This window comes from Microtus ochrogaster, chromosome 7, assembly GCF_000317375.1.
Source record: "Microtus ochrogaster isolate Prairie Vole_2 chromosome 7, MicOch1.0, whole genome shotgun sequence".
Lineage (NCBI taxonomy): Eukaryota > Metazoa > Chordata > Mammalia > Rodentia > Cricetidae > Microtus > Microtus ochrogaster.
In genome coordinates, this window is record NC_022014.1 from 40,176,318 (window position 1) to 40,192,150 (window position 15,833).

Below are 15,833 nucleotides of genomic sequence, written 5' to 3' on the forward strand. Positions count from 1 at the left end.
CCTCCACTCACTCAGAAAACATGTTTCAGGGATTCTCACAGACTGTGTCACCACCCCCAGTGCTTGTCCACTGTGTCCACGAATATACATTAAGTCAGCAGGAACCTTAAGGTGAACACCGGCAAGCATCAGTTTTTTAATTGATGTAAGTTTCTTCACAAATAGCCTTCTTAAAATAGACATCTGTGGTGTGTCTTCCCATTCCTCAGTCTGTTTGTCTGTCTCTATCTCTCTCCATCTCTTCCCACAGGTCTCAGGTTTCTCTGACATTTATATGAAGGCATCAAGGGCCTGGCCATGTTCTCTGCTCCATCAGCAGCTTGGAAGAACATGGCCGGTTAAGGATTTCAGTTTCAGGTAGGTTTTTGTGGTTTGGTTTTTTGAATCTTGACATAGATGTAAAATGTTCCTGAGACTTGTGATTGATGTCTCACCATTCCTCCCATGTAACTATTGCTAACATCTCAGAAAGAGATTTCATTCCCTTCCTACTGCTTAGAGCTATCAAAATGCAGTACCTACTAGTTCAGAAATAAAACCTTTAAAAATATCCTCTCTTTGAGAAGTACATGTGGAAGAGGCATTCACTGAGTCTTGTCAGAAAGGCTGGGTACATTCTATCTGCTGCTGTTTATCACTATGGTGTACCTATTTAAACCTTCAAATTTAATTCATGTGTATACTATTTTATCAGCACAAGTGGACACTGACCTTGTTTAATGCAGTCATGGTTACTGTTTCCTTAAATGCATGCATACATAAATGCATGCGCGCGCACACACACACACACACACACACACACACACACACACACACTTGCATCAAGCCCAGAGGCAGGCTGTGAACATGGAGCAGAGGGAATGGTGAACCACATTCAGGGACATCTTAGCGCTGTGTTCTCTCTTCTCAGACTCCATGGAGAAGTGGATGCTGGTCCATAGGGATGCTATGACCATACCCTGGCCTGGTAACCAGCAGTGACTGAGGCTGAGGCTTACAGACAATAGTGGAACTTGTGAGATGATGAACTTGGAGAAGCAGAGGTCAGAGAAAGGCAAAACTTCCCATCACCTCAGGCTAAGCAACACTAGATGAACAAGCATGTTCTGACTCATTTAAAAATAGCTTTTATTTGCATTTTATAAATATTGGTGTTCTGCCTACATGAAATAAGTCTGTGTGAGGGTGTCAGATGCCCTGGAACAGCAATTATAGACAGTTGTGAGCTGCTAGAGTGTGGGTGCTGGGACTTAAACCCAGGTTCTCTGCAAGAGCAGCCAGCTCTCTCAACCACTGAACCATCTCCCCAGCCCCAGCAAGCATGTTCTGTGTATTGTTGTATCTATATTTTCATATGGCTAGCTTTGTATGAATGTATTTTTAAATAGCCATTTACATATCAAAACATATGTAAGAAACCTCAAATTCAATTTTAAATGACGTGTAAGAGTTTTTTAATTAAGATTTCTTACCATATTATTTTAAAAATAACATTCTTCAATGAATATGAAAGGGGAGACTGCATCATAATGTGTTAACATTAAAAGTAAATCTAAAGTTGTTCTTGAAAAATAACTCTATTCGTCTATTCGTCAACATCTTTAATAATATGTTTGCTTTTTCTATTTGACTTTCATTGTTTTTTGTTTGTTTTGGTCAGTGATTCACTATTTTTGTTACTAGTAAAGCAAATTATCCTGCAAAATCAAGAACTTTTTGATAGAGGACACTAGTTTTCATCAGGAAAGACCATGACCACCAGTTGTCGTATCTCTAGTCTGACTTGTGATGGCTCTAACCACAGAAGTGAATTCTCGCTTTTTTAAATTGCTTATCGCAGGTAGACTATCATTCTCAGATCTACTGGCCCAGGGAATTTTCTCAACCTACTAGGCCTGTGCACACATCAGTGAGCAGCAACTAACCCAAAACCATTGCTGGTTTCCTAGGAGACACCCATGAACATCATCACCTGGATGAACAACTACACTGGACTGTCAGATTTCACCCTGGTGGGATTATTCAGTCAATCCAAACACCCTGCTCTTCTTGCTGTGGTCATATTTGTGGTTTTCCTGGTGGCCTTGTCTGGCAATGCCCTCCTGATTCTTCTGGTACTCTCTGACACCCGCCTCCACACACCCATGTACTTTTTCATCAGCCAGTTGTCCCTCATGGACATGATGTACATTTCTGTCACTGTGCCCAAGATGCTCATGGACCAGGTCCTGGGGAGCCACAGGATCTCAGCTGCTGCCTGTGGGATGCAGATGTTCCTCTATGTGACACTAGTAGGTTCCGAATTTTTTCTTTTGGCTGTCATGTCTTATGACCGCTATGTGGCCATCTGCCATCCATTCCATTACCCTGTCCTCATGAACCGCAGGGTGTGTCTCCTCCTGATGTCTGTTTGTTGGTTCCTGGGATCCTTGGATGGTTTCATTTTCACCCCTGTCATCCTGACCTTCCCATTCTGTGGATCCCGGGAGATCCATCACTTCTTCTGTGAGGTCCCCGCTGTGATCAAGCTCTCCTGCTCAGACACCTGGCTCTATGAGACCCTCATGTACCTTTGTTGTGTGCTCATGCTTCTCATCCCTGTGACAGTCATCTCAAGCTCCTACTCCTTCATCCTCCTCACTGTTCTCAGGATGAACTCGGCAGAGGGCAGGAAGAAGGCCCTCGCCACCTGCTCCTCCCACATGACTGTGGTCATCCTCTTCTATGGTGCTGCTGTCTATACTTACATGTTCCCTGCCTCCTTCCACACTGCAGGGAAGGACATGGTGGTGTCTGTGTTTTACACGATACTCACCCCTCTGTTGAACCCACTAATCTACAGTCTGAGGAATAAGAATGTCACGGAGGCTCTGAAGAAGTTGTTGGGTGTCAACCCCTCTTTCAAGGAACAGTAAAGTAATTTGGACTCAATAGCTTCTTTCCTTTGTCTCTACGAATCTGTTGTTCCAGGTCTCATGCTGTTGTTATCCTCATCCATCCCTCACCCATCGCATCTCATTGCCCAGTCATCCTTCTGGAAGAATTACTTCTTTATATGAAAATTTCCTCATTGATATCTTTCTTGTACATTCAAAATCTTTATTTGTATTCTATCAATATTACTTTTTTTGAAGTTGATAATGACTGTTTAATTTTGTTGGGCATTTACTAAAATTTTATGCCATATTGAGAAATGAATGATCATGAGATGTTCAACTGATAAAAGACAGAGTAAATTAGAAAAAAAAAGGTGGCTAACAAAGTCAACAAGATTTAAATGGAGGTACATTGCATTTTGAATTAATTTGTGTGTTTTCTTGATAATTTATGTATGTTTAAAAATAGATAAAGGTAAAAAGCAAAATATAGTTTTATCCTTTCATCTCCTTTATTATGACGTAAGAAAAATAGTGGCCCAAGTATCCAGGAGGGTTTCAAATGTTTGGCACAGCTGTATTTGCAAACAGATGCACTCATGTATCCCTCAAATCCAAACACAGCTCTCACTTCAAGAAAATGAGGTACAGCTTTTCTAGAGCTTAATGTGAGTGACCATGGCCCAGGAACATGGACTCAGGTGGACATGTTCTAAAGTTTCATGGAAGGCTACAAAGTGCAAACAAGCCATAAGTCATAAATATAGGCATTTTTCAACTACACCCTGGAGACATCAGAGGTTCAGGTTATAGCAAAGTGGGAAAATCTCTGCCATGGTTCTCAGATGTCTTCAGGTGACATGTAAAGTTTTTGGTTTGTGAGTGCTAGAATTTTGATAAGTCAGTACATTGCATAAGGTTTCACATGACAGGCACAGACAGGATGCTGGCTCAAAAACTAAAGCTGGCAATGAATGACTCCTAAGGGCCCAATGACAGGCAGGGTCATTTGACTTTGTATCGTAAGGTTGTAACTCTCATTCAGAACTCCATGGAAGTTCTAACCAGTTGGCCCATCTTGCAGAATTTTTCTTGGTTGGTTGGTTGATTATTTTCTAATTGTTTGTTTTTTGATGTTGTCGTTGTTGTTTCGGGAGGGGTTTTCAATCTTTAACAGGCATATGGCTTTGTCCTCTGCGAAGTTCAGTGTTGTGTTCAGCGGGTGCCACATTCCATGCAGAAAGAGTTCAAGTGCTATTTATGTCCCGTGGTAGGAAGCTCATTCCTAGAATTCGGGACAATCAGGACAGCAGTCTTTAGGAGACAGTGGGAGCTGGTGCTACCATTCTGGTTTGGGACTGATTTGTTCCCATGCTCTGTATTGAACACAGAATTTACATGTGACACGTTCAGGAATGTTATCCCCGACGTTAAATCTATCAAAAATGAAGTAAAGAATATAAAGGAGCAAATGAGAGAAACAGGTTTCTTCGTTGATGAAAACTAGAATCAATTTGAACCAGGCTACCTGTATGCTTCCTCTCTGCCCTTATCTGTACTCTATGAATTATTTTATTTGGTGATTAGAATATTTAAAATAATTTAATTGCAGAATAACAAATTAATCCGCTTTCATTTGGCCTGTCTGGTTTTATAGCTGTAATTTCATATTGAGTGGCTAGTTCTAACTTTAAGAAAGATTATCCTTCAGTTTCTAAACTTTGTAACTCTTATTTGTAGGTCATATTTTGATTTGTTGTGTTGTGGTGGCATTGCACCAGACTTCAGCTTGGGGAAGTAAATACAAATCAACCTAGTAGAAAAATATCAGATGACAACAACATGGTATCATTTTGACTTCTTTCCTAACAGAACTGTCCTTTCCCCATGTATCCCCAATAACATTGGGGATAGGGATGGGAAGAAGAAGCCAAATTCATGAGAAGTGGGAAACCTACAGGCTACTGGAGACATTACTAAATCATTTATGATGTCACCCACTGCGTGGACTCTCATCCACCAAGGCCCCTCTCCTGCAGAACCATTACATTGGTGCGTGAGTCTCGGCAGACTCTCCTGGCAGCTCCTCCTGCCTGCTGGCAGTTTGAGGGCCACCAGAACCCTGTAACCTTCACCAACCTCTCTCATTTTTCCAACTAAAGGATTTCCAGAGCTCTCCTCTCAACACTGGCATACTCAGCAGTAGAAGCAGGTGCATACCCCATCTCTGGCAATGTTTTCATGACTAAGGATTCCTCTATTAATGTGGTGTCTCACATTTTGTCTTTGCTCTAAAGACTCAGTACTGGGCAGCCACAGTCTCAGGCTTGGAGCCCTGGCCCCTGGCCTAGTGCTTAACGGACCACAAAAGCAGCCAGTGCCTCTCTTATCAGATCCTCCCTCCATCTCTGGGACACTGGTGATTACTTACTTTGGATCTTCTCTTCCTCACTCTTGAAAACTGCACCCCACACCCCACACCAAAACCACATGGCCACTTATCAGCACCCTTCATTCTGCCTGTGATCTGGCTGTTGAAAGTGTGTACTTCTGTCCTTTTTCCCTGTTCTCTTTACTTGTCTGTCTGCTTCTTGGCCTCCCCATGATCTAGCCTTACTGAGACTCCCCGTCTCCCTCCTACCACCACTGCCACCCTCATCCCACCCATGAGGGAGGGGTCCCCTGTTGTATTAGGAGCAGAGAGGCTGCGTCCCCAGCACCCCGGCCGTCTGCTAGCTTATGCCCGAAATAACAACACACAAACTGTATCCATTTAAACACCACTTGGCCCATTATATCTAGCCTTTTCTCGGCTAACTCTCGCGCCTGGACTAGCCCATTTCTAATAATCTGTGTAGCTCCACGAGCTGGCTTACTAGGAAAGATCTTAACCTGTGTCTGTCTGGAGTGGGAGAATCATGGTGACTCCCTGACTCAGCTTCTTTCTCCCAGCCTTCTGTTCTGTTTTCTCCGCCTACCTAAGGGTTGGCCTATCAAATGGGTCTAGGCAGTTTCTTTATTAATAAGAAATCACTCACACATCATTTCCCCTTTTTCTGTTTAAACAAAAAAGAAAGACTTTAACATAGTAAAATTACATATAACAAAAGAGTTATCAAGTAAGAATTACAGTTACAATATTTATATCTACTTTATCTTTTATCATAACTAAGGAAAACTATAACTATCTATCCATTCTTCAACTCCATCAAAGACTCCAGAAGGATATAATATTACCTAAGCAAACAAGAAATCAAAACTCTAGAAATGACAGAGACATCTCGCTGCCTGGACAGTTACCCAAAGTTCCTCTGTACAGTTGGGGCATCCATCTTCAGCCTTCAGGCCCATAGTATCCAGCGGACATTTCCATGAAGCAGGAAATTTCAAAGGCAGTCACTATGTGCTTGTCCTGAAGAATGTCTTGCAGACTCCTTCATGAATCAGGAACCCCGAAAGACCATCTCACCTTTAGGCAAATTCAGCAGTCCTCTCTCTGCGGGTTCTTTGTGTCCAGTTTATGCATCAGTCCAGGCAAGAGCAGTTTCTTGCCCAAATGGCTATCAAACTCCATAACAAGCCTCTTCGATGCCCATCTTCCTCTCAAAGTAGATTGGTGCCGCCAGGAGCAGACATGTCTCATTGTCATGAAAAGTCCTAAGTTATTAAAATATTTTAAATGCCATATTCTGCAGCCTTTGAGAGATATGAAGAATGCCTATCTGAAATATATCTCTATATATCTAGAAAATTTTAACTAACATGACTACAAGCTTTACTATTATCGATGATTATCCATCAACAACCTATATTTCCTAATTATACATTACATTTTAAAAATGAACTACACAATCACAACAGCTTATTCAAGATCAGAAATACATATACATATAACAAAATTGACCTTAAAATCCATACCAATGCAAATTATTCATACCTATATCATTTCCCCCTTTAAATGTAAAAGAACATTTATAAACAATATTTTGGGAACATGGGCGCAGTTTTTTCTCTCCAAACTGCTTCCTGCTGAATGGGGGTGCTGTTAATCATATCTTTCATGGGGTAACCTGTGTGCCAGGGTCATCTCAGTTGGCAGTTGAGCGAAGCAATTTTCTGAAGCTGTTCACAGCAACCCTTCAGGAGGGCGTGGTCCATCATACCATATTGGAATAGAAGAAATGAACAGGGTCTGGTCCTCTGTGAAAACAAAAGAAGACCCTCTCCAAAGCATCATATCCTTAGACCCAAATTTTGAAATCGTAATACCCTTATATCCATTCTGGTTTAGCTTGGCACCCCATGTAATGAAATGTCTGTCTGTACTTAGCTCCTTTACAGTCAAAAATTTTAAAGAAAACACAAAGTACATAATCCAGACTCTCTATGAATTTTTCATTTTTACGTGGCTTATTTTCCTTTATTTCTTTTAATCTCTTAACTATCTGTACTCTGTTTCTTTAAAGACTTTACCCTTTTTTAAAGACATTAACTTTCTTCTTTATATTCTTTTTCTTCTCTCTCCCAAGCCTACGTACATTCATCCAACAGTGTCTGAATCTGTTTTATTGTGAATCTGTAATTTTTTTTTTTACTATCCAGGAGCATTTCTTAAAATGTTAAGCAGTTCTTCACCATGTACAGGTAATACGGTACTGCCTGTGTCCTGCCCAGTCGAAACCTTAACTGTCCTGTTATTATGGTAATTACGGCAGTTCCTGCCTGAGGTCAGCACAGTTCAGCATGGAGCAGCTGCTCCTGCCTCAGATCCATTTGGTGCCCCTGAGCTGAGCACAGTTCCAGGAGCACAGTTCCAGGTACACAGCAAGTCCACATTAGTACTGAAGTCAGCAGTTTAACTCTGAGACTGAGCGTGCAGCACAGAAACTCTTTTCATCCAAGTTACAGCAAAATCTGACACACAGGAGCACTGCACAGTCTGAAAACACATCTCTGTATGTCAGCAGGAATCCGCCATGCTCTTCTGCCTGCCTAAGCCTGATTCTGCTGTCTGCCCAGGTGCAGGCGGGGAGCGCTGAGCCATCAGCAAGGTCTCAGAGCACTCTCCTTCCGATCCCAAGTGGGAACAGAAACATCCAGTCCCATAAAATCCATTGAAATGCTTTAAAGCCAGAGTTCACGCTGGCAGCACGGCCCCAGGAAGCCGTGCTTTAAAATGACGCAGCGTTTTTTCTGCTGCTGATGCCGAATCAGGAAATCTCTCAACGGCACGCCACCAACAAAGAGCAAAACTCTGCATTAAACTCTGTTTTTTCTCTGTTTAAAATTAAGCTCTCTCAGGTTTTTAAGTGGATTTAGCCCACCACATCTGGACACCACTCTGTTGTAATAGGAAATGATGGAGGAGGGTCATCTTTCTATCTGTTGTTTCATTGGTTAAGTAATAAAGAAAACTGCTTGGCCCTAATAGGACAGAAAATTAGGTAGGTGGAGTAGACAGAACAGAATGCTGGGAGAAAAAAGCTGAGTCAGAGAGTCACCATGATTCTCCCACTCCAGACAGACACAGGTTAAGATCTTTCCTGGTAAGCCAGCTTGTGGAGCTACACAGATTATTAGAAATGGGCTAGTCCAGGTGCGAGAGTTAGCCGAGAAAAGGCTAGATATAATGGGTCAAGCGGTGTTTAAAAGAATACAGTTTCTGTGTAATTATTTCAGGTAAAGCTAGCCGTGGGGGTGGCCGGGTGCCGGGGATGCAGCCCACTGCTCCTAATTTAACAGAGTGGCGCCCAATGTGGGGCCCCTTTTCCCAGTTCCCACCCATGAGGCACCCACCACCTGTGCTGCGAATGCCTGACCACCCCGCCCGCAGTGATTCATATGTATGAAAGATATGTGTGAGTGGTGTGGCCACACGTGTCTGTTTCTGAATGTCGTGTGTGTGTGTGTGTGTGTGTGTGCATGTCTTGTTAATTGGTACAACTGATCTAAAAAAAAAAAGCACCTGGTTTGTCACGGGCCTTTTACTCACTTCTTTGATTCTCTACTTCTTTTTTCTTTACTCCAACGTCATGCTATGTCTGTGTACTCTCTCTTTAAATGTCCTGTCTGTTTGCTACAACATGCGATTCAGAGATGCAGAAGCTAGCTTCGTCTTGCTCAACACACATTGGTTCTCCCTTTCTTCTTATTTTACTCAACTCCTGTTTAATGTATGGGTATGCATGTGATTTGGATTTAGCTCTCTATGTATGAATGTAAGTTAGTTTTAACTCTGTCTCTATGCACTTACATTCAACTGTGCATATGTGTTCATATAATTATTGTCAAAACACTTTACACAGACCTAATGAGCTATTCATTGTATCTCTTTCCAGACTAAGAAAACAAGTATCAAATATTTTAAATTGGTATGTACTTTTAGATAATGATAAAAACATATGATTAGATCTGTTACAACATACTATATATGTAATGCAACTCTGTTTTAAAATATATTCTATATACTAATAAAAATGTAAGTTATTAAGATCTATTTCAGATGAACAAAAGCTAACTTAGAGATTTACATTACCCAGCCTTTCCTGTAAGCTATTCTTCACTATTGTCCGTGTTTAGTGTTAAGCTTCTATTGCAAAAGGGAACTTTTCCTTACTTCTTTGTCCTTTGCAAGCACAAATCTGACCTGCTAAGTTAAAACCGATTACAGTGAAGCTGGAGGACTCTGGGTAAAAAAAAAAAAAAAAACAAACATTCCTCCACAGCCCCTTGTCATGGATCCAGCTCTCCAGGCAGATCCTGTACTATTGTCATTGTAGTCATAACTCAGATGTACCCAATAGACAGTCTTCAAATGCTCAGAGAGTTATGGAATATGGCGATTAAAATCTTTAATTAAAAAAGCTTCTTGCAATAGAGAGACAGGTCAGCTCCTGGCACCACCCCTGTTTCCTCCAAAGAAGTCGATGGGCACAGAACAGCCTCCACCCAGAGCCCACTTCACAAGTGGCAGTGATAGCCCTGAACAACCCTGCCTGTCACCTCCACTGCTGCAAAGACCCTCTTCACACAGTGGATGACAAGACTCTGGGACTCAACACCCTTGAGGTGCCTAGACAACAGGTAGGCTGGTCTTCCTACAAGTTCCTCCTCCACAGGATGGATCTCCTGAAACCTGACAGGCCTTGATCTAAAAGCAGAAGACTGATGTTGCCCTCAGTGACCATGGAGGACCCTGGAGAGTGACTGCCATTTTTAAGTATTAACTCAGCTAAAATTTTCCTTCTTAAGATCTCTGATGGAGTTTGACGACTGTTAGCTTTCCTAAGTTAACAGCAGGAACCAAGCCTTCAACTACCTTCTCAGTTCTCTGTGTAAAATTCTGGTCACAGGCCTCACTCTCCCAGAGCCAATACTGAGTCTAGACACAATTGACCTTGTGTTACCAGACTCAGAAAAGAGATAAACCCACAAAACAGATTTCAGTATAACTTCTTACCATTCCTTTGTTTAAATAAAAGGTGATTTAAGATACAAAGCTTAATATGTGAGGATCTTGCATTGTACCTGTATTTACAGCTTATGGTCACTATCAGGACAATGTAAGAAAAGAGGCAGCGTCAGGCCAGCCACTGCTGGAGGTTCTACATTCCTTTGCCCGCCTTGGTAGCTTCTCATGGAAGTGTCACCCCAGCCTGCCAAGCGCTTGGACTCCAACTCCCAGCCTGCCAAGCACTAACCTCTACCACAGGGTATTTAGGCTCCTGTGCCAGTAAAAGGAAGAACATGTGGTACTGGGTTACTCTCACTCTGTCTTCCCCCTGCCATGCCCCCAGCCACTCAGGAGTGCTGTCTATTAAATGTGGGCATTTAATTTGATCTAATCTGGTTTAATTGGAGTTATTTGCACTGGCAGGAAGGTCCATCTTAAGATTTTTCTTAACACCTTGTACTCTACTTTTATTTAGCAATTGCTTAGTTTGCCAGTAGCTGTTTGTTTATTTTTTAAAGAAAATTGTTGATTATTTTGTCAGTGTTATTTGAACTTGGGATGTCAGGAGCCTCTTTGTGGGAACCCAGCCAGCAGGCTCATCCTCACTCTGTTTTGTCTTGCATCAGTAATCTGCTTCTATGTGATTTTGCTGCTGTGTGGTATACTGTTGTATCATAAACATGGTGGTTCTGATGCAGTTACAGTGTCAGTGTGGTAATAGTCAAGGACTCATAGAATTAAACAGTACAAGGTGAGGGAGGGGAGTGTTTTTGTTCTTGGTGACTTAGATGTGAAACCTCACCAGAGTATCATGTGCACTGACATGGGGTGGTCATGCTGCTGTATCATTGGGAGTGATGCCAGGGATTTGAATCAACTTTTGTAAAGAGTATCCAGAAAAGTAGTGAACTTATTTTCAGTGTGACATAGAAAACAATGTGGATATTTAAGCTCTGGGACCATAGTTAAACTTCACTAAGGATTTTCAGAAATGTGTTGGCTTTGTTTGTTTTTGTTTTGTTTTATTTTGTTTTTAGGTATGGGAATAAAGGTAATTTTGTTGAATCTTATTGGTGTTACTAATGGACAGTTAAATAGATAGTGTATGTGCTATGGATCAGTACACTTAGTACTTCCAGAATTGACTTTGATATGTTATGTATTCACTTTTCACTCTGTAAATGTAATTCTTTACAATGACTATTTATTAAAAGGCAGTCAGTCATGATTTTTACAGGATTGTGTGAACTATCCCAAATCTGTAACCTCTGAATAAGATGCTAAACCCATAATGGGGGAAAAAATGTATGAATCTTCTTAAGTTTCCTTTCCACTAAGGAAAACCTCATAATTCATATCACCATGAATTTGCTTGAAACATCTTGTCTGCATAAAATACTTCATCTGCATGGCCCCATTAGACTCTATCAAAGAAAAAAAACTCAATTAATGGACATTCTATTGTGAGTCTTATAAGTAACCATAAATAACCAAAACAGTATCAAACTTAGATGTGAATTGTCAGATGACACATTTTTGGTGAGTTTTTTAATACTTGAAAATATTAAAAAGATGTGAGGATCTAAGAATGTTTTAGGTTCTAAGAAGATGTTTTAATGTATGCAAAAACAAGTTATTAAGGTGTGTAACTGCAAGTTATTAAAGTCTGAGGAAAAAGTGTTTAAGTGATGACAATGGCAAGTGAGACATTTAAAAGAATAAGACGTACCAGATTTCTCTCTCTCTCATGCTATTGTTATAGTAAGATTCCAAATGTCTTAACATTAATCAATAAAATTCTAATAAACTATTAATCTAGTTCTGGCAGAGTACTACCACTATCATTATAGTCACAAGCTCAAGATTTTAAATTCCCTTTGGTTGTTTTCTAACTACAGACCAAAGATGCCTTTCTTTGTGCAAAGACACGTCAGAGTTTTCTGGCAGGGGCATACTGCCATTTTTAATGTTTCTAAAACTTATGTTTTCACAAACTCTAAGAATTCTTGTAAGTTCCAGGAAGTCAACTTGGATTAACCTCAAACAGTTCAGATGTATCCCTCCCTCCCTAACAGCCTAAGCCTCCCCATCTTTCCCTGGTATTGACATCCTACCTTGTCCCCTCCTTTCTCAATTATCAGGACCTAAGAGAATTTTTTTTTTCCTAAACGTAACCTTATCCTCTGCTCTGCCAACATCTTGCCTGGTCCAAGAGGCGCCAGACGGTTCCACATAACCTGAACAGCAGTGAAACAACCAGATACCCTAGGATGTGGCCAGCACCCAGCTTTCTCAGGTCCACCAAAGACTGACATTCCAGATCAGCAGGAAGTAGTCTCAAGAACTCAAAGTCATCATTTTCCCAACCTGCCACACCTAACTCCTCACCTTTTTAATAAATAAAGAAGGGAGGAATGTTAGCATCCAGATGAACCTAGTCCCACCCCTTGAGGACCTGATACAGTGCATCATACCCTGAAGTATCCTGCCTCTTTAAAAAGGTGAATCTCCACCTACTTCTTTTCCTCCTCCTCCTCTTTCTCTCTCTCTCTGTCTCTCTCTGTCTATGTCTCTGCCTCTCTCTCCCTCTGTCTTTTGATTAGTTTGGATAAGAGGTTTGATTATCTTGTTGCTTTTCTCAAAGAACAGGCTCTTTGTTTTATTGATTTTTTTTGTATTGCTTTCTTTGATTCTATTTTTCTGGTTTCAGCCCCCGATTCGTTTATTTCCCATTGTCTACTTCTCGTAGGTGAGTCTGTTTTTCTTTGTTCTAGAGCTTTCAGGAATGCTGTTAAGTCACTATTGTGAAATTTCTCCACTTTCTTTAGGTAGGCACTTAGTGCTATGAACTTTCCTCTTAGCACTGCTTTCATAGTGTCCCATAAGTTTGAATAGGTTGTTTCTTTATTTTCATTGAATTCAAGGAAGACTTTAATTTCTTTCTTTATTTCTTCTCTGATCCAGGAGGGATTCAGTTGAGCATTGTTCATTTTCCATGAGTTTGGAGGCTTTCTGCGATTAGTGTTGTTGCTGAATTTTAACTTTTTAAAACCATGGTAATCTGATAAAATACAGGAGGCTATTCCAATTTTTTGTATCTGTTGAGGTTTACTTTGTGACTGAGCATGTGGTCAGTTTTAGAGAAGGTTCCATATACCTAAGAAGAAGGTATATTCTTTTGTGTTTGGATAAAATGTTCTATAGATGTCTGTTAATTCTATTTGAGTCATGACATCTGTTAGTTCTCTTATTTCTATGTTAAAATTTCTGTCTGGTTGACCTGTCCATTGGTGAGCATCAAGTGTTTTTTTTTAAATATTTATTTATTTATTATGTCTGTGTGTATGCCTGCAGACCAGAAGAGGGCACCAGACCCCGTTACAGATGGTTGTGAGTCACCATGTGGTTGCTAGGAATTGAACTCAGGACCTTTGGAAGAGCAGGCAATGTTCTTAACCTCTGAGCCATCTCTCCAGCCCAAGCATCAAGTGTTGAAATGTCCTACTATTAGTGTATGGGGTTTGATATGCGGTTTAAGTTTTAGTAATGTTTCTTTTACATATGTGGGTGCTCTTGTATTAGGGGCATAGATGTTCAGGATTGAGATTACATCTTGATGAACTATTTCTGTTATGAGTATAAAGTGTCCTTCTCCATCTCTTCTGATTGATTTTAGTTTGAAATCAATTTTGTTAGATATTAGGAGAGCTATACCTGCTTGTTTCTTAGGTCCGTTTGATTGGAAAACCTTTTCCCAACCCTTTAGTCTGAGGTAGTGTCTGTCTTTGAGGTTGAGGTATGTTTCTTGTATTCAGGAGAAGACTGGATCCTGTTTTTGTATCCATTCAGTTAGCCTGTGTCTTCTTATAGGTGAATTGAGTCCATTGATATTAAGTAATATTAATGACCAATGATTGTTAATTCTGGGTATTTTTCAGTAGTAGTGTTTGTGTTTCCCTTCTTTAAGTTATGCTGGTGGGGGGCTTATCTGATGCCCATGTTTTTGTGGATGCAGTTAGCTTCCTTGGGTTTGGGTTTTCCTTCTAGTATTTTATGTAAGGCTGGGTTTGTGGATACATATTGTTTAAATCTATTTTGTCATGGAATATTTTATTTTCTTCATCAATGATGATTGAAAGCTTTGTTGGATATTGTAGTCTGATCTGCAGCACATCTCTCCCTGACCTTCTGGCCTTCACAGCTTCCTTTGAGAAGCTGGGTGTAATTCTGATAGGTTTACCTCATATTATACTTGCCTTTTTTTCCTTTGCAGCTCTTAATATTCTTTCTTTATTCTGTATGTTTTGTGTTTTGATTATTACATGGCAAGGAGATATTTTTCTGATTCAGTCTATTTGATGTTCTGTGTGCTTCTTGTATCTTCATAGGGATATCATTTTTTTAGATTGGCAAAGTTTTCTTCTATGATTTTTGAATATATTTTCTGTGCCTTTGAGCTGGAGTTCGTCTCTCTCTTTTACCCCCATTATTCTTGGGTTTGGTCTTTTCATGGTGTTCCAGACTTCCTGGATGCTTTTGCTAAGATTTTGTTCTTAATCTGCTCTTGGAAATTTCTACATGTGCTAACTTTGTGGACAAAAAGATGTCCCCAACCCACATGTTATATAAAATTTAAAAATACCAGGCCAGACTGGTGCAACTGACCATCTGGGTGTTGATGACCCCACTTGGAGTCTATTCCCATGTGGACAAAGGTATTAAATAGGCAGTAACTTTTACTCTGGTCTTTAAAGGTTCTCTAGGTCCCATGGGGCTGTAGGATATCTTTAAAAATGTCCTGCAGACTCCCAAAACTGCATAGACTGTGACCATTGCTCTTGGTTACCCCCTAGAACTTGATGGTACAACCTTAATGCAGAAGACACACATAGAGTGTTCACAGGTCATGGAAAATTTAAGTTACTTATGACAGGAAGTGTCCCCCTGCTGGCTAGCTTTCACAGACCCAGGAGTGCCTTGTAGATGGCTGCTGACTCTTCTGCCCCCTCATGGTACAAGGAAATCCAGTTAACAGGGAGGACGGTAAGTACAGCTTCATTTCTCCATATCCTATGACCAGAATGTGTGGGGTATTAAGACTATCAATTTTGTCCAGGTAACTGTAATATAAATATCCAAATTTTCCATGAAGTCATTTGTACTCTTAGATTGTTTGGTAATTCTCATGTCACTATTTACAGTGAAACAATGTTTGAACTGAATGCAGTCCTAAAGAACATAGCTTGTGATTGACAGTAGAGCACGGGAATGACATGATAGGAAGAGGACAAGATGGCAGATGAGGGATGGGGACTCTGGGTCAGTCTGTTGGACACTAGTAAGGGGCAGTGTCTATAACTAACAGCTGAACGCCAAGGTTCAGAGTCCACACAGTGAAAACTAATGAAAGTTTGTATGAACACACACACACACACACACACACACACACACATACACACACAAACATGAGAAAGAGAGAGACAGACAGACAGACAGAGAGAAAA

The 15,833-nt window shown here is 40.6% G+C and overlaps 1 protein-coding gene across 1 annotated transcript; it reads left to right on the forward strand.

Moving 5' to 3' along the window:
• The first annotated feature begins 1,023 nt into the window (after window positions 1-1,023).
• Window positions 1,024-2,915, forward strand: LOC101988334 (olfactory receptor 2T29-like). The gene is made up of 2 exons (XM_005350000.2): window positions 1,024-1,051; window positions 1,948-2,915. The coding sequence occupies exons 1-2, from the start codon at window positions 1,024-1,026 to the stop codon at window positions 2,913-2,915; spliced, it is 996 nt and encodes a 331-aa protein (XP_005350057.1).
• The last annotated feature ends 12,918 nt before the right edge of the window (window positions 2,916-15,833 follow it).

Excerpts from the sequence above, each read along its gene's own strand:
- LOC101988334 (XM_005350000.2), top strand. The coding sequence starts at position 1,024 with ATGAACTTGGAGAAGCAGAGGTCAGAGA. Across the intron at positions 1,052-1,947 it reads GGAGAAGCAGAGGTCAGAGA|AGGAGACACCCATGAACATC; the intron begins AAGGCAAAACTT and ends TGCTGGTTTCCT.